This window comes from Arachis stenosperma, chromosome 8, assembly GCF_014773155.1.
Source record: "Arachis stenosperma cultivar V10309 chromosome 8, arast.V10309.gnm1.PFL2, whole genome shotgun sequence".
Taxonomy (NCBI): Eukaryota; Viridiplantae; Streptophyta; class Magnoliopsida; order Fabales; family Fabaceae; genus Arachis; species Arachis stenosperma.
In genome coordinates this window covers 27,322,122-27,345,563 of record NC_080384.1, presented here as the reverse complement: position 1 = coordinate 27,345,563, position 23,442 = coordinate 27,322,122, and the positions used below count along the sequence as shown (strand labels likewise).

The 23,442-nt window shown below is 42.0% G+C and overlaps 4 protein-coding genes and 1 non-coding gene across 5 annotated transcripts; 1 reads left to right on the top strand and 4 right to left on the bottom strand.

The window, feature by feature from the left end:
* Positions 1–5,297: 5,297 nt before the first annotated feature.
* LOC130945689 (uncharacterized) lies at positions 5,298–7,717 on the bottom strand. The gene is made up of 2 exons (XM_057874391.1): positions 5,978–7,717; positions 5,298–5,876 (listed from the first exon to the last, which is right to left on the bottom strand). Exons 1-2 carry the CDS (start codon positions 7,715–7,717, stop codon positions 5,298–5,300), a joined length of 2,319 nt encoding a protein of 772 aa, XP_057730374.1.
* Positions 7,718–8,001: 284 nt separating this feature from the next.
* Positions 8,002–10,618, bottom strand: LOC130945687 (uncharacterized). The gene is made up of 2 exons (XM_057874390.1): positions 8,135–10,618; positions 8,002–8,040 (listed from the first exon to the last, which is right to left on the bottom strand). Exons 1-2 carry the CDS (start codon positions 10,616–10,618, stop codon positions 8,002–8,004), a joined length of 2,523 nt encoding a protein of 840 aa, XP_057730373.1.
* Positions 10,619–12,388: 1,770 nt separating this feature from the next.
* Positions 12,389–12,476, bottom strand: TRNAS-GGA (transfer RNA serine (anticodon GGA)). The gene has a single exon. It is a non-coding gene; the product is annotated as a tRNA-Ser (tRNA).
* A 2,926-nt stretch (positions 12,477–15,402) lies between these two features.
* On the top strand, positions 15,403–16,324 carry LOC130943290 (uncharacterized). The gene is made up of 3 exons (XM_057871091.1): positions 15,403–15,786; positions 15,862–15,937; positions 16,030–16,324. Exons 1-3 carry the CDS (start codon positions 15,451–15,453, stop codon positions 16,170–16,172), a joined length of 555 nt encoding a protein of 184 aa, XP_057727074.1. The 5' UTR covers positions 15,403–15,450; the 3' UTR covers positions 16,173–16,324.
* A 1,480-nt stretch (positions 16,325–17,804) lies between these two features.
* LOC130944890 (11S globulin seed storage protein Ana o 2.0101-like) lies at positions 17,805–19,846 on the bottom strand. The gene is made up of 3 exons (XM_057873472.1): positions 19,586–19,846; positions 18,448–19,168; positions 17,805–18,107 (listed from the first exon to the last, which is right to left on the bottom strand). Exons 1-3 carry the CDS (start codon positions 19,779–19,781, stop codon positions 17,954–17,956), a joined length of 1,071 nt encoding a protein of 356 aa, XP_057729455.1. The 5' UTR covers positions 19,782–19,846; the 3' UTR covers positions 17,805–17,953.
* Positions 19,847–23,442: the final 3,596 nt, after the last annotated feature.

The following is a 23,442-nucleotide window of genomic DNA, read 5'->3' as shown; positions in this document are numbered from 1 at the left end:
AAGAGGTCGGTTTTTTTTTGTGAGCTCCAGCTCATCCGACCTTGTTGTAAAGTCTGGCCTTTTAAAGAGGTCGGACTTTTCTTCTTGAGCTCTCTAAAAGAGGTCGGATTTTCTTTGGTGAGCTCCCAACTCATCTGACTTTATTGTAAAGTCTGACCTTTAAAAGAGGTCGGACTTTTATTCGTGAGCTCTCTAAAAGAGGTCGAATTTTTTTTTGGTGAGCTCCCAACTCATCCGACCTTTGAAGAAAAGTCTGACCATCATTCCCTCCAATGAAGACTGGGCCTTTGTCGCTCCGACTTTCTTTTTTCTTTGGATCAGATTCCAATTTTCTTCCTGGAAGACATCCATCTTTATTGGTGTGCAAACAACATCAAATTCTACCGCAGGAATATTTCTTTCCATATTCATTGGCAGTGATGTAATTTGTGAGCAACCAACGAAAGATGTACCATGTGAATTTTTCGTGTTATTCACTGCTCTGTTGTAATTGATATGTGAATCCAATGAAGAAAAAACTGGATTCATCACTTCATTGTCGGATTGGGTTGCATTCAAATGGATTGATGCTGCACTTTTTGGCATAATTTGAAAAGAAAGGTTTCATTGTTTTTATCAACAACGTTTTCCCTTCTTTCTTCAATTACTGACTAATATGGGATATTTTATTTATTTATAAAACCTGTGAATTTGGAACATGCAACTGCTCCATTCCATGAGTGGGTATCATGGACTTTTCCGAGATTGTAAGTCGGCACAGATGTCATTGTCCATCCTATTTCACGAAGAGGTTGGGATTAGTCACGTTCCCTTTTCCTCTTTTTTTTTTTCTTCTTCACGTAACTTCTTTTGCCAGTTGAATTTTCTGAATTGAAAATTCTTTTATTCAATTGGCTTTCGAGTTTATTTTTTTTTTCACGTAACTTCTTTTGCCAATTGAATTTTCTGAATTGAAAATTCTTTTATTCAATTGGCTTTCGAGTTTGTCTTTGGTTTGCCTTCTACAATGGCCTTGGGACGGTGCTTTCTTCTCTTTTAATCCAATTTAACTGTAGAAGTAGAATCATCATCCCTATTTGATATCCTCTGCCCATTGGGAGAAGTTTTTACGGGATTTCTGGTATCCATAGAAACTGTACTCCAGCTTCTTTTTAACATGCTTTCATCTTATTCATGTTGAGAGGTTGTCCGACCATCTTGTTGATCATCCGCCATTATCAAGGATTGAGCTCCGGGTCCCCGGCAACGGCGCCAATGTTCCGGGGCTTACCTAGATCCGGACGGTGGTTGGACTTGTTTGAAGCCCAAGCGCTGGAGGAGTGTGGTCTCCGACTTGGTTTACGTCTGGGAGTCGCCTCCGAGTTGTGTGTTCCAAGAGATGGGGGGTGGTACCTGCAAAGACACTCCGATGCCTAAGTCAGCATGGGGTTAAGCAGGTTTAGAGAGTATTGGAACTTAGAGATACCTGAGGGGTGTCAGGGTATTTATAGTGGTGATCCAATAACCACCGTTGGAGTAGTGCCACCTTTTTAGGTGGATAACCGTCCCTTTTATCTAGGGATTGTTGGGATATGGCTTCTAGAAGTGGTTAGAGAGATTTTAGGGGCAGTTACTTATTTGAATAAGTGTTATCTGCCAGCTATCTCTTGAGCCCGACTTCCTTGGAAAGAAGTCTGTGTTGAGTCCGACCTCTTCTAAAGAGGTCGGTGAATAACGAAGGCCAATCTTTGGATTGGGCCTTTTGGCGTATTTGGACCTGGGCCATAGCGTTGGGTCAGGGTAGGAACACTAAGTACACCTGATAACTTTCCTAAAGTATTACCTTACACTTAAAACATATTATACTAGATGTGAGATAGATATTGTTCGGTGGTCGGGTTCCGGACAGATCGGGTGAATAGGTGAGGGAGTGAGGACGCCTTAGCCTTGGTCGCACTGGTTGCGGGTTTGCCGAGTAGCCGAGCTCTTGTCTTGTAGAGAGGATGAGGGGGTGCCACCTGCAAAGACACTCCGACGCTCAAGTCAGCGATGTGCAGGCGGGCAGAATAATGAGGTGAAAGGATATGACGTACCTCGGGGGAAGAGCCAGCTTTCCCCTTATATACATGTCAGTCATGGGCCCCTCATGGGGTCAGGCCCATATTCTCAAGGGCGCTGTCTTGTGACTACGTGTGAACCGTACGGGACGCGTGTCCGGGTCGGTGGAAGGGCGCGTAATCGGGTCGGGTGGAGCTCGGTCCGGGTCGACCCGTGGGGTTCTTGGGCCAGGCCGTAACAGTGCCCCCACGCGCCGATGGTAGTCGTGGGAGCTACCAATGGCGCGCCGTCATGCTTCGCATTCGGGCTCGTCTGGTCGGTCGTTCGTGATAAGGATATGCCCCCAACTCGCGTGTCCTTTGGTTGTACAAGCAACCGTTACGTCGCCTCGTTCCCAGTGCCGAGCATTAAATGCTCATAATGGGGTGGAAAACCCTAGCTGAAAGGACCATTCTGCCCCTAGACGTTTCGCGCTTCCTTAGGGGGCAGTTTTTAAACAGGCCCGTCTTGGCACTCCTTCTTTCTTTTGCATCTTCCTCTTTTTCTGCCTTCTTCTTGCTCCCAATCCTCATCATTTCTTTGTAGTGCCATTGTGCGCCTCTTCCTTCGCATCTTTCTTTATCAACTGCTTCATCCTCCTTCTACTAATTCAGGTAACTTTCGAATCATTCTCCCTTTTATGCATTATTTTTGCATGTTTGTTGCTTGATTTTTTGCTGTTGTTGCGTAGCCTTTTAATTGCGACTAGATGTGTTAGGGGGGAAGGTACCATTCCAGGGTAGGGTTTTTCGTTCTTTTCGTGCTTTAGTCTTGTTTGACCTTAGTCGGGGAGTCGCGGGGGGTAGTGTCTATATTCGGCCTGAGCAACCGATCTCTTAGACTGACTGGATGGTCCCCCCATGTAGGTATGGCTCGCACGGTTTCCCGGGCTTCCGTTAATCCCGCGGCGTACGATCTCTATGCTTGGGTCGTTTCTGACGTGAAGGATTCGCCTAACCAAATGGGCGAGGAGGAGCTCACCGAGTTCCGACAAGCCGAGTACTTGTGTGGAGGGACTGACGAGGAAGCCAATTATGACGTTTTTGTCCCGGCTCCTCACGAGCGATTGTATGAAATCAACTTCCAACACCCCCGAGTCGCCGACTGGATTTGGTTCTATAAGTCCATGTTCACCCAAGTCGGCGTTCGTATTCCGTTCTCGGCCTTTCAAATGGCGCTTTTAAGTCGAATTTCCGTGGCGCCGTCGCAGCTGCATCCGAACAGTTGGGCCTCGATCCGCTGTTTCGAGATGGTTTGTGAATACCTCGAGTTGCCGGTGTCTGTAGATGTTTTTCTCTTCTTTTTTACCCTCACAAACCCTTCAAAGGAGGGGAAACACAAAAAGGGGTTCATGTCCTTCCGGTCTGCCCAGGGTCGGAGGATTTTCGGTTTGTTTGAAGATTCCTACCATGGGTTTAAGGACAAATATTTCAAGGTCCGCCCTGTCAAAGGTCGTCATCCCTTTTGGTTGTCATTGGAGGGGGTACGGCTCATCCCGACCTATTGGAGTTTCGGGGCAGGGTCCAATACCTTTATTAAGGTAACCTATGCCGGCATGTCGGCGGTGGATAGGCAGATTGCCGAAGTGTTGATGGCAGTCTTTGGGAAGAATCAAGTGAATCCCCACCTCCTTATGGGTGACCGGGAGTCCGGTCGTAATTACATTTGTGAGAAACTTTATCCTTTATCTTTTTGCTTTTACTGATATTTTGTGGCGATTAACCGACCTTCCTTTCCTTCCTGCAGTGGAGATGTCTGCGTCGGTGACGGGTCTTCCCGACTTATTCCAAACTTTCCTCTGCGCCAGCGATGACGAAGGGGACAATGAAAAATCTGCCGCCGAGAAGTCTGTGATTCCTCCGGAGGACAAAACTACTTCCGGGCAGGAAGCCACGGTTGACGGAATCGGGACCTCGACCCAAGCTCCCCTGGTCGAGGGTGAAAAAACGGTTCATGCTTCTCCCTTCCGCGAGGTGATAGGCACCGGGGGTTCGACGCCTGCCCCTGAGGTCGATGACGGGGTGGAAGAGGTCCCTAACTTTAAGAGGAAAAGGAAGATGTCCTCCAGTCCCGAGGGGGCCCTTACCGTTATGGAAAGGAATTTTGATGCCGGAAACTTTATAGATTCCCAGCTGATCCCTGGTACTGAAGAGTATTTCCATGAGTCTTCCCTTGCCGGGCAGGCGAGGTGGATGTACCGTACTCTTTTGCGGGGCGCCGTGATAGCCCGGAAGGCCGAGTTTGAGCTGTCCGGGATGGAGTCCCTCCGCAGAAGGTTGGAATCTAGTGGGAAGGCTAACAACGAGCTGAAGAGTGAAGTCGAGACTCTCCGGGAGCAGTTGACCCAACTGAATGGGAAAGTTGACGCCGCGGAGAAGAAGGCTACTGCTGCCGAGAAGAAAACTGCCACTGTTGAGAAGAAGTTAAAGTACTCGGACGCCACGGTTGCTCGCCTTGTCGAACGTGAGATGACTTTGGAGAGCCAGGTCGGCGCAGCACAGAAACGGGTGGCCGAGATGGAGAAGGAAAAGCAGGCCGTGGAGGCTGAATTGGCAACGTGGAAGGCTAAGTACAAAGATGTCGTGAAGCAGGGGAAAGGTGCGATTTTGGCGACCGAGGAGGCTCTTAAGGCTCAGGTCAAAGTCATTGCTCCCGATTTTGATACGTCGGCGATTGGTGTTCTCAAAGTCATTCAGGATGGCAAAGTTGTCGACGTCCCCAAGAAATGAATCTTCTGTTTAAAGTTTTTGTATAGCCGTTTTGTTTTGGCTTGTGAACAATTTCGATTTTAGCCGTTTTGGCTTATGAACAATTTGGTTTTAGCCGTTTTATTTTGGCTTGTGAACAATGACCTTTTTAGTCGTTTGCTCGTTTTGTCGTGATAAACTTTTTCTTATTCGTCTGGTCGTGTTATCGTTTCTACTAACCGTTTTTGGTTTATTGCCGTTATTCATATTAACGGCCCGTGGCCTTTCACGTAATCATGTTACAGTGGTGGTTGACGGGTTCCCGGGGTGATCAGTCCCGGGGTCGCGCGTCGTCGTTGGTTGTGATGGGATGGTTTATCTGGAGAGTTGAGTGACAAAACAGAAGAGAAAATTTGCACAAGTGTATCTTATTCGATAGTCGTGTAAAGGACTCGTAAGTCGCTATGAAAAGTTCAAAATTTAAATTTGCAAATGAACTACTTAGCTAGATTGGTCGGTTTGTCAGGCCATCCTCTAGGAGTAGAATCTTCTTAGGTTGCCCGCGTTCCATGTTCTCGGGACTTCTTTGCCGTCAAGCCTTTCTAACTTGAAGGCTCCTTTTCCCATCACTTTTTTGACTCTGTAGGGGCCTTCCCAGTTCGCCGCTAGCTTGCCTTCTCCGGGGGTTGGTAGGCCGATATCGTTTCGCCTCAGGACGAGGTCGTTTGGCTCGAATTCCCTCTTGAGCACTTTGGTGTTGTAGCGCAGAGCCATTCTTTGTTTTAGTGCTGTTTCTGTCAAATGGGCCATTTCCCTGGCTTCATATATCAGGTCTTTTTCCACGGTTTCTTCCACTCCTTTCAAAAGTAATCGTGGACTCGGTTCACCGATCTCTACGGGTATTACCGCGTCCACCCCGTACGTTAGTCGGAAAGGAGTTTCCTTAGTGGAGGATTGTTCAGTTGTTCGGTAGGACCAGAGAACCGATGCTAGTTCGTCGGCCCAAGCACCCTTTTTATTGTCCAGCCTCTTTTTTAGCCCTGAAAGGATAATCTTGTTGGCGGACTCCACTTGTCCGTTCGTCTGAGGGTGTTCCACCGAAGAGAACCTTTGCTTTACGCCCAGGCCGTTGAGGAATTCTGTGAACTTTTGTCAGTAAATTGCGTGCCGTTGTCCGAGATGACGACCTCCGGTATCCCGAATCTAGTTATCACCTGCCTCCACATGAATTTCCTGCAATTGGACGAGGATATGTTGGCTAGCGGCTCGGCTTCTATCCATTTGGTATAGTAGTCAATTGCGACTATGAGGTATTTGACTTGCCCCGGGCCGACTGGGAAGGGCCCTAAGAGGTCGATTCCCCATTGAGAGAATGGTCGGTAGGTCGTCAGCAAGCTTAACTCGGAGGCTGGGGCCCTGGCAAAGTTGGCGTTCTGTTGGCACTTTACGCATTTTTTGACAAACTCTTTGGAGTCCGCCATCATCGAAGGCCAATAGTATCCGGCCCGGATCAGTTTCCTCGCTAGGGCCTTGCCTCCGATGTGGTGCCCACAGCAGCCCTCGTGGACTTCCCTGAGGACGTAGTCCGTCTGATCGGGGTGTAGGCACTTCAGCAGGGGTTGGTTGAGCCCTTTCCTAAATAACTGTCCTTGGATGACGGTGTATTTGGCCGCTTCCCTTCTCAATTTCGCCGCATCCTTCTCATCACTGGGGAATTTGCCGTGTTCTAGGAAGTCGATGATGGGGTCTAGCCATGAAGGACCTAGGCTTGTCACGTGCAGCGTGATTGCGGGTTCTCTCGTCATGCCTTGGATGAGAGACCGGTTCCCTTCTCCTGGCTTTGTGCTGGCTAACTTTGATAAGAGGTCTGCCCGTGTGTTCCTTTCTCTAGGTACGTGGTGGACCGTGACCTCTTCGAACTTTTGGCTCAAGCTCTTAACCTTCTCCAAGTACTTTTGTAGCAAAGGGTCTTTGGCTTGGTAGCTGCCGTTTACTTGGGAGGTGACGACTTGGGAGTCGCTGCATATTTCTAGTCTTCTTGCACCGACTTCTGCTGCTAGGGTTAAGCCTCCTATAAGGGCTTCATATTCTGCCTGGTTGTTCGAGATGGGAAACTCGAATCTGACCGACTGTTCGTACACAACCCCAATCGGGCTTTTCAGGATGATCCCGGCGCCTCCGAAGGTCTGGTTGGAGGCTCCGTCCACATGGAGCTTCCACCGTGTACTCACCTCTTCGTTTGGATCTCCCGTTACTTCTACTAGAAAATCCGCCATCGCCTGCGCCTTGATGGCTTGCCGGGGTTCGTATCGTATGTCATACTGGGAGAGTTCGATGGACCAAGTCATCATTCTTCCCGCCAGGTCGGGTTTTTGGAGTACTTGTCGGATCCCTTGGTCCGTTCTGACGATAACTTGGTGACTCTGGAAGTACTGCTTTAACCTCCGTGAGGAAGTTAGAAGTGCTAAGGCTAGTTTTTCCAACTTGCTATACCTTAATTCTGCCCCTTGCAAGGCCCTGCTTATGAAATAGACTGGCTGTTGAGCTTTTCCGTCCTCCCGTACCAGAACTGCGGCCAGGGCTTCACCTGTTATGGCGAGGTACAGGTATAGTGGTTCCCCGTCCTTCGGCTTCCCGAGGACGGGTGGTGCCGCCAGGATCTCCTTGAAGTGCCGAAAGGCCTCTTCACATGCGGGCGTCCACTCAAACGCCATCCCTTTCTTCATGAGGTTAAAGAATGGCAGGGCCTTTGTTGCCGAAGCTCCGAGAAATCGGGATAGCGAGGTCAACCGCCCTACCAACCTCTGGACGTCTTTTATGCAACCCGGGCTCTTCATATGGAGTATTGCCTGGCACTTCTCCGGGTTAGCTTCTACCCCCCTCTGAGTTATCATGAATCCCAGGAACTTGCCGGCTTCCATGGAGAAGGCGCACTTGAGGGGATTCAGCCTCATACCGTGTTGTCGGAGGGACGCGAATACACCCGCCAGGTCGTTCAAGAGGTCGTCAGGTCGTGTTGTTTTTGCCAGGATGTCGTCCACGTAGACTTCAACTGTTTTCCCTATGAGGTCGTGGAATATCCTGTTCATCAGCCTTTGATATGTTGCCCCCGCATTTTTCAAGCCAAAAGGCATTACCTTATAGCAGAAAGTTCCTCCCGGCGTTATGAACGCCGTCTTGTCTTCGTCAGGTCGGTGCATCGGTATCTGATTGTAACCGGAGTAGGCGTCCATGAAACTCAGATACCGATATCCCGCCGCGGCATCGACGAGTGCATCTATATTAGGGAAGGGGAAGCAATCTTTGGGGCATGCTTTGTTAAGGTCGGAATAGTCCACGCACATTCTCCATTTGCCGTTGTGTTTTCTCACCAATACCACATTCGAGAGCCATGTCGAGTAGTCCACTTCCCGTATGAAGCCTGCTTCAAGGAGGCTGGCCGTCTGCCTGGCCACCTCCTCTGCTCTTTCCGCCGACATCTTTCTCCTTCGTTGGGCCACTGGGCGCGCTTCCGCCTTGACGGCTAGATGATGTGAGATGATTTTTGGGTCTATGCCCGGCATGTCGGCTGGAGTCCAAGCGAACAAGTCCTTGTTGGCTTTTATCATTTCGATCAAAGGTTCCTTCAACTCATGTGGGAGGTTCCTGTTAACGAATGTGAACTTTTCCACGTCGTCACCGATTCTAAACTTCTCCAGATCCCCCTCTGGTTCTGGCCTCGGCTTGTCGTCCACCCTGGCATCCAGGTCGGCTAGGAACACACCGGATGCTTCCTTGGACTTTTTCTTAAGGGAGAGGCTGGCGTTGTCACAAGCGACCGCCGTCTCGAGGTCCCCCCTTATGGTCCCTATGGATCCGTCATCGGTAACGAACTTCATGACTAGCAGCTTTGTGTTGATTATGGCTTCGAAATCGTTGATTGTTTTCCTTCCCAAGATGATGTTGTAGGCAGTGGAATCTCGGAGAATTACGAACTCGGCCATCGCCGATCTTCGGCCTTGGGCTTGCCCCACTGAGATTGGTAGGGATATTACTCCGTTCGGTTTGATGAAGTGGTCGCCCAACCCAATAACCCCGTGCTGGTGAGTCGTCAGGTCGGCATCCTTTAGCCCCAGTGCGTCGAACACGTTGCGGAACATGATATTTGAATCAGCTCCTGTGTCGACCAGGATTCGCTTCACGAGGCCGTTTCCCACTCTGGCCGTAATGACCATGGGGGGGTTGTCCGGGGCGTCGTTGAACCATTGGTCTTCCGGGCCGAAGGAGATGGATGGAGGCTTCTTAGAGTTTTGCACCGGCGGGGATGAGACCACCAGGACCTTAGCGTCTTTCCTGTGTGCCGACCGGGATTTCGGCGCGGCGTTTTTGGCCGTTACCACGTTTATCACAGTGAGGCCGTGGTCTCTGTCTTCGGGTTCTTGTCGCCGTTTGGCCGATCGGGTTTTGCCTTCTTCGTCTTGTTCTCGATAACGTCTTCTCGGCTCCCTGATGAGGTGGGAGAACGCGGCTAGCTTTCCTTCCCTTATCGCTTGTTCTAGTGCATCCTTCAGGTCAAAACAGTCCTGTGTTTGATGGCCATAACCCTTATGATAATCACAATAGAGGTTCTTATTTCCTCCCGTACGGTCCTTAAGTGGTCGGGGTTTCGGTAAGATTCCCTTCTCAGCTATTTGCTGATAGACTTCCACGATGGGGAGAGTGAGTGGAGTGTAGTTAGTAAATTTCCCGACCCGAGGGAACGGTCTAGGTGCCTTGTTTGATGCCTTCTCCCTGGCTTTCTCTTTTGATCTCCCTCCGTCACCTGGTTGCCGAGCTTGGCTGTACCCGGACTGCCGCTTATTGGCAGCCACGACTCGGCTGACTTCCTCGTCGTTTATGTACTCCTTGGCTACCGTCTGGATTTCATGCATCGTCCAGACCGGTTTCGTGGTAAGGTGTTTTCGGAAGTTCTCGTTGAGGAGGCCGTTTGTTAGGCAGAGACTGGCCACCGAGTCGGTTAAGCCGTCGATTTCCAAGCATTCGTCGTTGAACCGATCTAAGTACCTCCTCGTCGGTTCTCCTTGTCTCTGGGTTACCCCTAGAAGGTTGATAGGGTGCTTGGCCTTCGCGATCCGCGTTGTAAATTGGGCCAGGAACGCACGGCTGATGTCTGAGAAACTGTATATGGAACCTTGTGGGAGGCCGTTAAACCATCTGATCGCTGGCCCTGCTAGGGTTACCGGGAAGGCGCGGCATCTTACTTCGTCCCCCACTCCTTCTAGATTCATCCTGGCCTCAAAGGCCGTGAGGTGTTCTAGAGGGTCTTGGGTTCCGTCGTACCTCATGTCCGTTGGTTTGTCGAAGTGTTTCGACAACCGGACCTCGAGGATAGATCGGTGGAACGGGGTGACGCCCATTATCACGGGTTGTCGTGTTCTCTCGGATCTCCCTTCCCCGTCCTCGCGACCTCTTGCCGCTCGGCGGGTCGGTCTGCCGCGGGAGTAGATGATCGTGTCATTTTGTCTTCTCATTATTGGTGACTCCTCCCGCGTGCTCTCCGCTTCCGTCCGGGATGCGGATGTACGCCGCGGGTGGCTTCGGTGAGAGTCTTCCTCCTCGCTCCCGGGAGATGGGGTATAGCTGGGATCGGTAGACCGTCCATCCCGCTCCCGGTCGGCCAGCTGTCGTTCTAGGTTCTGGACTTTGTGGCGCAGCTCCTGCATTATTATGGCGCTATCGCCGCCCGTTCCTCCGAATGGTCGCGCTCTCGTGTGTTGTTGGGGGGACCTCCGCCGCCCCCTTTGCGAGGCGACGGAGGCGGCCCCCTCCGCTCCGGCTGCTCGAGCTTGGTCGCCGGGACCTAGTGCGACTTCCATTTAGGCAGGAGTCCCCACAGACGGCGCCAATGTTCGGTGGTCGGGTTCCGGACAGATCGGGTGAATAGGTGAGGGAGTGAGGACGCCTTAGCCTTGGTCGCACTGGTTGCGGGTTTGCCGAGTAGCCGAGCTCTTGTCTTGTAGAGAGGATGAGGGGGGTGCCACCTGCAAAGACACTCCGACGCTCAAGTCAGCGATGTGCAGGCGGGCAGAATAATGAGGTGAAAGGATATGACGTACCTCGGGGGAAGAGCCAGCTTTCCCCTTATATACATGTCAGTCATGGACCCCTCATGGGGTCAGGCCCATATTCTCAAGGGCGCTGTCTTGTGACTACGTGTGAACCGTACGAAACGCGTGTCCGGGTCGGTGGAAGGGCGCGTAATCGGATCGGGTGGAGCTCGGTCCGGGTCGACCCGTGGGGTTCTTGGGCCAGGCCGTAACAGATATGTAGAAGATTTTAGTGGGTGATTCAATAAATTTGGGATTGAATACGTTATGATATTATATTAAAATTAAATAAACTTAATTCATCTGTAAAAATTAGACTTATTCAATTTTAAGATAATATGAGTTTTTATTATAAAAATTGAAATTTTAATTTTAATTTTTCTAAAAAATTAAAATAATAATTCTAAAACTAGCATAAAGACAAACAAAAGTAAAAAAAAAAAAAAAACACCTATGTATAATTAGGTTTATTTTTTAATATATATCATGCAACTACGGAGTCAAATATGTAAAAAGTAAAATCGAAAAACAGGTGCATTGCTAAATGGGTACCTAGGATAAGACTAGAGCCCAAGACTCAAAGGTCAATCATCAATGCTCCCTTCTTCTCACTGGTACAACTGGCGATTAAAGACTTAAAGGTTAATGGCTGGTTAGGATGGTTAATAGGGGCAGAATGTTGGTTGAGAATTTATGTCTAATGGCTACTACGTAATACCTACCACTGAATGCACGTAAATACAAGTATATATAGCTGATAAAAATCAAATAAATTAAAGATCAACAATATATGATGCGAAGTTAAACAATAATTATAATTAATGGCTATTAAATAGTCAGGGAGTTGGTGTTCTTTAGGTACGGAGTTTAATTACCACCATAATATACGTACCTCTCAAGAAACTCAACCCTAAAATATAACAACACTCAACTTAATTTTTTTTATATTTCTTTTATTTTTTCTAATAATTTTTTATTATATATATTTTTTAAGTTTTTCATAAAAAAATATAGTAAATTAAAATGTTATAATTTATTTGTATATATTTAATTTATCACCAAATAAAATATAAAAATATTAATTTTTATGTCTCAATTCTTTGTATCTTGATTTTAATGTCATGTCTAGGGGTGTTTATGATAGGGTGAAATCGGATTTGACATGATCTAGACCTGGCCTAAAATATATACCGGACCTATTTGTTAGACACAAATTCGGTTCTAGACTCGATGAAACCTATACACTTTCGGGCCAGCACGATTATACCGGATAAAAATCAGGTGAAAACCGGACCGTTAACATTACCTTCTTGTAAGGAACCTGTGAAAATATTCAAATTTCCAAGACTCTTGATACGAAAATTTTAGCTCATTCAGGTATCATCTACATGGATATAGGACGATTTGCATTCCCTGTCCACTTTTTCCAGTATTTTGCATTTCATATTACCAAAAAAATTGGAATTGAAAATTCATAGCAACTAAAGTTGGAATAATGGTATCCGTTGGCATTTGAGATATTGCAGATTGATGAATTAACGGAGAGAGAGGGATTCGAACCCTCGGTAAACAAACAGCCTACATAGCAGTTCCAATGCTACGCCTTGAACCACTCGGCCATCTCTCCCCCATGATGATTATGGCCCAGAAACCGGAGCAATAGTGAATGATTCATATTCCATTTTTGGATAGGCGCCCATATAAAATAAATAATCAATTCGACCTATACGAAATAATTTTTTGTTTATAAAAAAAACCAACTTCTAGGCCGTAGGCTAAAAAAATTCATTAATGAGTCCTTTTTTACGTTATTTCGTACTATTTGTATTGTACAATTCCTTTGTTTGTGGGATTCTTTTTTCTCACGCGATAAAGAATTCAATTTTCGAATGGATTCCTACCTATGCCTAGATCTCGGATAAATGGAAATTTTATTGACAAGACCTTTTCTATTGTAGCCAATATCTTATTACGAATAATTCCGACAACCTCGGGAGAAAAGGAGGCATTTACTTATTACAGAGATGGTGCGATTTGATTATTTTTTTTACCGATCTCAGTCTTATGAGAAAGACACATTATTTTACATGGTAAAATTTACTTATAAAAATATAATAAGAACCAACTATTCCTTAAAATTAAAGCATAACCACAATCAATACTAATATTGTCTAATAATACCAAATATTTAAATCAATATAAATAATATAATATTATGCATTTTAAATATAAAACATTAACTTATAGTCTTATAATAACTAATAATACAAAATATTATGATTTACAATACTTAAATTTTACATAAGAATAATCATCATCGATCACTAATAACACAAAATATTAATTGTGTATGATGACCAGACCACCGGGCCGAATTCGGGTGACCCGAACTATGGTTCGGACTCGATCCAAAATAATAACTGAGTCTATTCTTGAGACTCTTACCTAACCCAAAACCCAACACACCAAATTAGTTTCCTAAAAGATTCAGAACCAGACCAGTTCTTTAGACCGGGCCAGGGCGGGCCATGAACACCCTAGTCATGTCCTAATAATCAAACCCAAGCTAAAGCTTTTTGTCTCTTCCAATATGTACGAAGGGCAACAATTTTGTGAAATATTAGCGACTAAATCAGAGTTGATATCACGTGAATAATAAATGCATAGCGCGGGAGAGAAATATTCTTCGCCATTCTATATATGGTGCGAAGTTCTCGAATGTGAAGGCAGTGAAGCAATGAAATTTGCGACAGAAAGTTATCATAAGAAGATTCGTTCAAACCTTAGAATGGACAAGGTTGAAAGTGACCCATGAGCATATATGTATACATTTGATTTTGTTGTATGTGTTTTTCTGTTAATTGAATTTTGCGCTACAAAACATACTGAAAGTCGGTGAGCGTGTGGGGTTAAGACTTAAGAGGCAGAAAATATTACTAAAACGCTGATCAACTTTCCTAGATGTGAAGAGTGAAATAGTTCGTGACCTTATCCTAGTCTAACGAGATCAATATATTATTCATAAAACATGGATCTTTCAGCATGAATGCATTAAGTTTTCAATTCGATTTTAAATGATAAAAGCTATACACAATCTGAGGTTTGAGGTGGAGTTAATCAAGTTTAGTAGTTCATGGATCATGAATACTTATAATTCTGTATCAACATAATAAAAACGTTCTTGTAAGTGAAATTAAAAGAGCGTGAATAACAAAGAGTAATTGACCCCAAAACTATAATCCTTCCATGAAGTTCTAACTAACATTAGACGTTAATTAATTGCATATTTTCTCTACAATCCCGCTACGTTACCAACAACATTTCTGCCAACAGCTGCCAACTCTTATTTATAAGTGTATTTAATAGAAGTGTCTTTGTGAATGTGTCTAATAAAAATGTCTTTTTTTATAGTTGTGTTTAATAGAAATGGCAGATAATATGTTGGTACCTTATATTTTTTCTTTTCTCTATGAACATAGTGGATCATTTGCTAATAAGTTATAGCTCAAATGACATAATTTTTCCATACTTATCTAAAAAGTTGCGGGTTCGACTTTCTCTGTTTTTGGTAAAAAAAAAAAATGGATCATTCGCTATGAGTGCATTAACATAGTGGATCATTCGCTAGGCCCGGTCTTTTCACTGCCCGTTAAATGGGCTCGTATGCTAAAAAGATTACCATGAAGCCCAATACAAGCTACATACATGTTCTAAGACCAACAAAAAAAAGGCCAGATGTTTAAACGCGTGATTATATTATATTGAATGAAAAAAAAAAGAATGAAAAAGTTTTTCAGTCACATATTAGCTAAACTTTATATTTAAATAGAGGAAGAATAAACTATTTGAAACTGAAAAGAGCTAAAGCAAAAGCAATGTAATGTAATTAAATATAGATGGGATAAAGGCCTCAAAACGATAGTAGCTGGTAAAGCAAGACTAGGGAGAAAGCATGGAGGGAAGACTAGTTTGATTTCCTCAGATAACTAAAAAGTTAGACACATACGCCAGTGCAAATCATTCATGTATCAAACTAAAACTTGTAGTAGTTCTAGGCTTCTAGCGTTGAGTGCAAAGACAAAACAATAGATTAATTAATGGCAAACTCGAAACTCCAAGTAATCACATATTACTAGAACAATCAGAGGCCAAAGTGAAACAAAACAATTATTGGTTAATAATGAAGGTTATCCGTAAAGAAAAAAAAAAAAACTAGGAATCATCAGAAATTTATTGTTTTTGACAATTACTTAACCATCAACTTAATTCCTTTAGTCTAAGTCTTTTACTCTAATAATCTAACAATATACTTTATCCCATACTTTTAATCATTAATGACAAATTGATAGTTAAAAATAATAAATTCTTAATTTTTACGTAGATTCTTTGTTGATTCCATACCAGAAATACCACAATGTCATTGTGGCAGTAATCATGTGTCAGCATCTAATCCAATCTCAACTGTTGTAAAGTAAGAGATGGTAATAATATTATAACAATATAAAAGATCCATATTTTGATCACACATGATCATGGGACACTAGTACCTTGAACAACTCTTTTCCATCTTTCCCTTTCTCCCTTTTTCCTCTCTCACAGTAATGATGAAGGGAATGGAGTTGTTGTGTTCTTCCTCTGCATCCACAGCCATAGCCTCTAGTGTGCACCCTCGTTCCAAAAGGTACAGCCATTGCTCATCACAATTGCCAATCATTCCTAAGAAGAAGATCAGAAGGAGCTCATCATCAGAAGATCATAAGCTACGAAGAAAAAGCTCTGTTAATAAAGTTAAGAAACTGTACGGTCAGCATAGCTCTTATGCTGATGATTCACCTACAAGATATCTACTCATTGATGACACCACACCAATGGATGCTTGCAACCTCATCATGAACAAACAAGATGATACCGCAGTCGTTGCTACCACGCATGACCAGGTATTTCAGAAAATTGGTTAACTGAAAATATTATGAAAGACTACAACTTTAAATTTCTCATTCAACGTAACACAGGTTGTGGTTTTGAGGGTGTCATTGCACTGCAAGGGATGTGAAGGAAAACTTAGAAAACACATCTCAAAAATGGAAGGTCAGTTAGTTAATTACAACTTGTTAGTCTAAATCAAAATTATATATTGCATTGCTTGACTAATGTTTATGATGGTCTAAACTCTAATGCAGGAGTGAAATCATTTAACATAGACATGGAGGCAAAGAAAGTAACAATCATGGGACACGTGACGCCGTTAGGAGTTCTGGCAAGTCTCTCCAAGGTCAAGAAGAATGCACAGCTGTGGCCATCTCCAACATCATCATTAATATGATCATCATCCTGTGTTAGCTTGTTTTTAAATTTTAATGTGATATTGGAAGAATTTATCTTTATTTGTTCGATGTATGTGGCTTAATGTAATGCAGATTTTTGTTCTTGTTAAGTTGTAGTACTGTGTTCACTGATTAGTGAATTGTTGTATCAAATTCCCAATTATCTTCTTCGTCTTCCTGAAAATGGCACAATGCTGACAACTCTTCTGCCAATGTTTTTCTTTCTTTTTTCTTGTTCACTAAACCAGAATCCAGAGAGGCCTACTCCATTAATGTAATACTTAAGGTGTTAATCAGTCAAAACTCAAAACTCATCAACTTGCAAAGTTTCTTCTCATCCCCTTCCAAAATAATCAACTTACCATTGATATAAAAAAAATTTAGAAATTCCAACCACTAAGGTTAAAATAAACAATCATGAATGATTCATGGATCTCCTCCGTGGTCTCTGTCTCTAAGCATGTGTATGTGAACCTTGTGCACTTGCAGCACATATTGCACTGTTTTTGACCCCACTTTCTTTTCTCTTTCTTTTTTGAGCTCTAGTGATGAATAATCATACACGTTCACCCTAATTTGGAGGGTTCATAAATAGTATGCCACCAAGATTTTATAAGAAAATGAGTTGTTTCTTAAGTTTTAACTGTTGGATGTGATGTGAAATTCGTATGAGGATACATGTACATATTTCATTATATCATTTTCTATAAGTCTTCCTGTATTCTCCTGCTCATTCTAATTTGATATTTTTAAATTTACATGTATCACTCTCTCTTACTCATGTTTCTTTCCAAACCAATTTCAAGAAACTGTTTATGTGTTATCATGGAGATGGAATCATCGAACTCAAAAGTCTCACTTTCACATGAAGGTGGTCAGTGCAATGGTGGTTACCCCGACAAGACCCCATTATTGGTGCTGACTTCATCAATGCGATTTTGTTGTCAATGTGGTACCCTACCCTACAGTACATGACCAAATGAACGATGACAGCAAAGTAGTGCACTTTTGGTTGCATAATCTAGATCAAACTCGAAGGTGGTGGGTCTAAAGTCTAAACCAATTAATAATTATACGAGAGACATTATGAGTGTATGTTAGCCAAGAGAATCTACCACCAACTTGACATTTTATTCGATCTGCTTTCCTAAGCAGGGTGGTTGTTTCAATTTCTTTTGACTCTATCTTGGAACCGGCTCTTGAAAGGTAAATAAAACACAAGAATTCAGCAGCTGCAGAAGTTTGAACAGTGTAAAAAAGGAGGGAACCAGGAAGTGAAAAGACAATAAAATGGATATATCATCAAGCGAGGTTCATTCCAAGTGTTAAATACTGGACCTAAGGATATATTATCAAGAGATGTTAGGTCCATGAAAGGATGCAGAGATCCGAGGATATTAGCCAGAGCCATTTAGACTGAGAAATCGGGACATTGATCCATCAAGGACACATTATTTAGGTCTATTTGTTAACCCGGGACTTAATTTTCTAATTTAATTATTTACCCAGGGTAATAGGAGTACAAGATAGTTACGTAACAAAGATACGATCTCGCGCGTCATGCAAAAGGAGAAAAAAGATCATAAGTTCAAATTCTGCAATCTCCGTTTAAACGAAAGAAAAAGATATAATTGAAAAAGAAAGGAGCAACTGCATTAAACACAAACGTTTCCCCTATGAATAATGAGTTCCTAAAGCATAGGAAATTTTATTTGTTTTATTATGATGGGACGGAATAGAGACGGGGAAATCTATACAAATGAGGGAGTTAAGTTCATTTCTACTTTGGCGGAGGGAAGAAAATGGCATCAGCGGTCCTCTTTGAACGGAAGAGTTGCTCTACTCCTGAATCCACATTGAAAGCAGCCTGCAGAACAGTCGGCGACAGAGCCTTCCACACCGAAGAACTACCAGCCAAGTGGGTGAATATAGGACTGCCAAAATAACAATCATTAAGGATTATCAGAAACTACAACCATGATAAAGTAAATAAAACAGTATTGCAAGCCACCAAATAAATGAAAAACATTTACAATGTTAACAATTAACAACAAACTAAAATCTCTCTTAATGATATAGTCATAAAAACCTTTTATGGGTGAAAGTAGCATTAACAATCAACTGCTATAATGCACTTCTTCAAAATTTGGATTCCACCTGTTATAATGGTTAATTGGACATATATCATGTCGCTTAATTCAAGAATAGAAGTGTGAGGTTCCTAAACACAAAGATAAAAGCAAAGACAGTAATAAGAAGAAACCAAATCCTTACTTAGGGGTGGTGATGATGGAGAACCATTCCATTCCATCAGGATCAGCAATCTTTGAGATCACAAAGAACCTTGGCACAATAAACAAATTGCCAGCCTTCACAGTAGTCTCCAAAACCCTCTTGCCATCGACACCAACAACCTGAACCCGGCCGCTCCCTCTGACAATATAAGTAACCTGCAGAGCCGAGTCGCAAGAAAATCCGGGGGAGCACATGGCGCTTCCATCCAACCTCACAAGGTCAGCACCAAGACCAACCTCACCAACCAAGGGGAGATTATTGGTGTTCAAGACCACGACCCTTCCTCCACCCTTGATGTCAACATCAAGTGGAGCCTCTTCACAGTTCAAGGCCATTCCCTTCCGGTGATCGGGTTTAGGCTCAGGAAGGCTTATACTCCCATCTAGCTTCACAATCCCATTCTCTGATTGTTTCCCAACAAGGGTCTTGACATCCTTCTCTTCCAAATCCCAAGCCCTGCCAACAAACTCAGTGGAAAATCCGGTGAAGATTCCATTAGAACCAGTGAGAAAGAAGTCAGTGAATTCACCAGCCTTGTGAGCCTTTGAGGTGTCACCCAAGAACAGAACAACAAGCTCAGGATCTTCCTTGTTATACCACCATGTCACAACACCAAAGGGGAGTGCCAAGGCATCACCCTTCTTGATTGCAACAACCTTCTCTTCTTTTTCAGGGAGCACTATTCCAGCAACTCCACTCCCTAGATCAACAAGACAAATAACATCACAAAAATTATATATGTAAATCAATCATACAGCATGCAGATTATTCACTTAAAACACTGATGATCGCACATTGAATTTTCAGATTCCAACAACACAAATCATGCAAATTAAATAAAATTTTAGGATCGCAATTCCACTTAATTTGTTCAATTGATTTCGAATTCAGTCACGTAACATCTCGAATTATTGGAGTCTTATGAAAAATAAAAATAACTGGAATAAGTTCAGAAATCTGGTTAGCGATTCCGATTCAGATAACACAATTACAACCAACAGCTTAGCCTTAATTCTGACAATGATTGGGGAAATTGCAAATTGCTCAGAACGAATTGAAGATTCAACATGATCATGGATAAAGGGAATTGAATTGAATTGAATTCGAGGTGGTGTACCTTGGAGAACATAAGCGACCTTGGAAGAATCAGAGTAGCGAGGGAGGGCGAAGCCATTCTTCTCGAGAGCGAGCTTGGCGGCGCCAATGTTGCCTTGGCGGAGCATGGGGAGTTCCGATGAGGACCATGCGTAGTAAGAGCCACCGTTTCCGCCGTAAAGCTTCTTCGGCAGCTTTGGAGAGAGATCAAGGTCCATCTCTTTATCTTTTGTTTTCTTCTTTGAGTATGAGTAAGTGAGTGCGTGCGAATTATGAAAAGCGAGTGAGCAGAGAAGGGTGTCTTTATAGAAGCCAACGGAAGGGCAAATCAGGAACTGATCTTATCAGTTACTTATCACAGTCACAGTCACTATCTAGTATCTACGGCTTTTCCCACTCGTCTTTATCTATCCATGATTCGATTCTTCTTTTCTATATAAATTGAATTGAATTTTGAATATTCTATTTGAATTTTGAAGACATTTTATACTTTTTATGTTTTTTACGTAAATATAACAGCATTGCGCTCTCCTAGGCTAATGTTACATTCATCGACTCCTGTTTATTTGGGATGGATATCAATTTTGATGATGGTTTTATTTTTAAATAATATTATTTTCAAATTGGAGTTAGTGTTTAGGTATATATTTCTTGATCTTAATATTTGTTTTAACTTTTAAGTTCAAAATGATATATTTGGAAGTTAGTACAAATAAGTTATTTTTAAAAATTTAAATTTAAGTTTTAAATGAATATAAAAATTAGGATAAAGTTATCCTAATTAAAAAAAAGTCATATTAAAAAGAAAAGTTTAGTTAATATATATCTTGTAAACACAAATTAAAAAACTTTTATATAACAAAATAAAAAATATATATTTTTTATATATTTGCTGTGCTTTTATTAAAGTAAAAAATTTAAAAAATTTTATTAGTATTAACATTAATACGTGTTTTTAAGTAACGTAAAAGCTAAGCCCTAACAAGAATTAACCTCAGGCTTAAGCTTGGTTTGATAAAGTTTTTGGAAGAGGTGCTTGTACTTTTTTAAAACTCAAGCTCCTCATTTTGTGTTTGATAAATCAAAAAGACTATGTACTTGTGCATGTAGCTTTGAAAAGATTGAGGTACTTTTAGAAGCACCTAAGATAGAGTTTTTTTAAAGTTGGTTTGTACTTTTCAAAATTTAAAAGTCTAACATGACTTTATATGTTAACTAATTTTTAAATTTAATACTTACATTTATGTCTATTATAGTATTTTTAAATTTTAAAAACTATTTTACGAAACGCAATTAATATTGTTTGTATTTATTAAAAGTTATTTTTAATTTGATTTACCAAACATAAATGCTACAATTTTTAAAAAGTCATCTTTTAAATATTAATTTTTATAAGCTACTTTTGAAAAATAAAAACCTAACCAAATTAAACCTCAATCTTTTTAATTGATTTTTTTATATCATCTTTTTGATTAATTTTTTTTTTCGGACATTCTTTTTTACTAATCTTATCCGCCAGAATTTAGTGGGGCCGGTGAGCTTGTTTTGTGGGCCTAGCAGTATCCAGAGTGGGGCCCTTAACCGGGTGGTTGTGTGGGCCGACCGGGCTTTCAGCAGTGTGATCGACTGATCGGCACTCACGACTCACTTCCTTTCTCTCCTCTTCGCCTCCCCATCATAACAGGCAACTCGACTCAGCTCTCAAACCAAACTGAAACAAAACCATCCTTCCCTTTTCATTCTCTTGCATTTTTTTATGAAAAATAAGAAACCAATATATGCTTCAGCTGCTCCTCCGTGGTGGCAACTTGCCGATGCGGCTGCCACCTTCAACCACCACTATTATACTTCCAGGTTCTCTATCGCTCCTCATCACTCTTTAGCTACTTATGCTACATCTTCAATACTGCTTACTCTTTAGTTGTGTCCGATTTTAGCATATTGTTTTGTTTTGGCTTGTGTGAGATTTTATATTCTACTTGTTTTCACACAGTTTTCATTGATAATATTGGTCTTGAACTTCCTGCTAGTTATTGCACCAGCGTGCTGAACCTAAGTTCTTCAAACTAATTGCTATATGGTTTAATCTATAGCTTCCATTCTAGAGCTAATATGCTTATTGTAGTGCCTTCTACTTCAAGTCAATGATTTTTAGCATTTGGCATCTATAGCTATGATCTATATTATAGTCCTTTTTTTATTTATTTATGGTTAAGTTTTAGTTGATTTTTTTGTATGCTTTGGAATTAGAGGCCTGGTTTCTTAGTGCAAGCTGAGCAACAAGTTTAATACCCGAGCAGTACATGTTCTATTACTCTTTCAGAGTATTATTCCCAGTGCTGTTAACCCTAGGCTTGTTTTGCAACAAAAACTAATGTCTTCCAAGATAATTGATGGAGTGAACCATCTAATATTTTGTATGGGGAAAGAAAAGATCATTTCATCTCCTCTCTATTCTATTATGTCCTCAAGCATACATATGTTATATGTTGGTTACATCAACATTTATGACAAGACACAATGACCCTGTGTGGTAATTGTCTTAGGAGAAATATATAGACACGAACTTGTTTGGAGAAGGGAGGCAGATACAGAAACACGTAAAATGTCTCTATCTTGGGACAACATTTGCCCAATTTTTTGTTCATCTGAAAATTGGAGGTGGAAATATAATTTTCTTTCTTGTCTTAGTGTCTATTTTCTTGGTGCCTTTTTAGCAGGAAAAATCATTGATATCCTTAGACCTGTTATTGGATGAAATTGTATTCGTGGCCTCTATTTGGTGCATATGAAGATGGATTGATCTCTGGTCTTCTCTTTTATATTGGATTTTCCTTTGTTGTTCAGTTGCTTTGTTAAGGGGGATACCCTTAAAGAAAAACTGATTGAGACCATTATATGCTGTGGATAATTACTATTAATTAAAAAGACTTGTACTTATTTAAAATGAGGGATTTATGCTTGTTTTGTAGCTCATAGGTAAGGCTTACCTGAAACCAGCTCTTGACATGCTCCGAGGAGCATGCATTAATGACAGGCTTATGCACTATCGATCGTCGATTTTATGTGTAACACAAAGTTCTAATATGGTAGAATGTTAAATATGTATATGTCAGCATGAGTGAAATATAAATATAATGTCAATTTTTTGTTAAAAATAAAAAGGATATTCTGGAAAACTCGATAAGGTCTTCGGTCTTCCTATCACTTAAACCCTATTTAGACTAACCCTACTGTCTCCCGCAGCCGCCGCTCTCATTTGTTTGCTGCAAATCAACACAGGCAGATACTGGGAAGAAACTAGCTTTGATGTCCAGTTCAATATTCTATTTTACTGATACTCTAACTTTACTTGTGATTGTTTTAAAAAGACCTAAGCTTGCTAGATTTTTTTATTGAGATTGTGAACCTTCTTAAGATTAGGATTTCGTAACTTAGATTGTGATATCTTGAATTTGTTGATGGTATGGAACAACGAGACACTAATAGCAATTATGACTTATGAATGTATTTCTTCTATTCCTTTTCTGCAATCTTCTTTTTTTTTTTGAAAGCAAAAGAAGGATATTTTGCATGATCTGCTTCACTAAGCAACTTTAGAGAGGAAGTCAATGTGTATGGAGATTGGTTAAGACTTAAGAGATTAGACATATATATGATACTTGTCATGGTTTTACGGAACAAAGCAAGTCTTATGACTGCCTATTCTGTGTAACTTTTATTCGAGCTGATTCAATTTTGAGTACTGTATATAACTAGCTAGTATCCCATAAGTATGTACCTGAATCTTATCTTATTGATCACAGATTACAAGTATTGCCCAGTATTGGAAAAAGTATGATTGCTTTCAATACCAAGTGTTTATGTGTTTTAGCGACT

Excerpts from the sequence above, each read along its gene's own strand:
- LOC130945689 (XM_057874391.1), bottom strand. The coding sequence starts at position 7,717 with ATGAGGCTGAATCCCCTCAAGTGCGCCTTCTCCATGGAAGCCGGCAAG. Across the intron at positions 5,877-5,977 it reads GGAAATTCATGTGGAGGCAG|CAAAGGTTCTCTTCGGTGGA; the intron begins GTGATAACTAGA and ends CTGGGCGTAAAG.
- LOC130945687 (XM_057874390.1), bottom strand. The coding sequence starts at position 10,618 with ATGGAAGTCGCACTAGGTCCCGGCGACCAAGCTCGAGCAGCCGGAGCG. Across the intron at positions 8,041-8,134 it reads GGCTCTCGAATGTGGTATTG|ATGCACTCGTCGATGCCGCG; the intron begins GTGAGAAAACAC and ends TCCCTAATATAG.
- LOC130943290 (XM_057871091.1), top strand. The coding sequence starts at position 15,451 with ATGATGAAGGGAATGGAGTTGTTGTGTTCTTCCTCTGCATCCACAGCC. Across the intron at positions 15,787-15,861 it reads TTGCTACCACGCATGACCAG|GTTGTGGTTTTGAGGGTGTC; the intron begins GTATTTCAGAAA and ends AACGTAACACAG. Across the intron at positions 15,938-16,029 it reads ACACATCTCAAAAATGGAAG|GAGTGAAATCATTTAACATA; the intron begins GTCAGTTAGTTA and ends ACTCTAATGCAG.
- LOC130944890 (XM_057873472.1), bottom strand. The coding sequence starts at position 19,781 with ATGGACCTTGATCTCTCTCCAAAGCTGCCGAAGAAGCTTTACGGCGGA. Across the intron at positions 19,169-19,585 it reads GGTCGCTTATGTTCTCCAAG|GGAGTGGAGTTGCTGGAATA; the intron begins GTACACCACCTC and ends TTGTTGATCTAG. Across the intron at positions 18,108-18,447 it reads TCCATCATCACCACCCCTAA|TCCTATATTCACCCACTTGG; the intron begins GTAAGGATTTGG and ends TTATTTTGGCAG.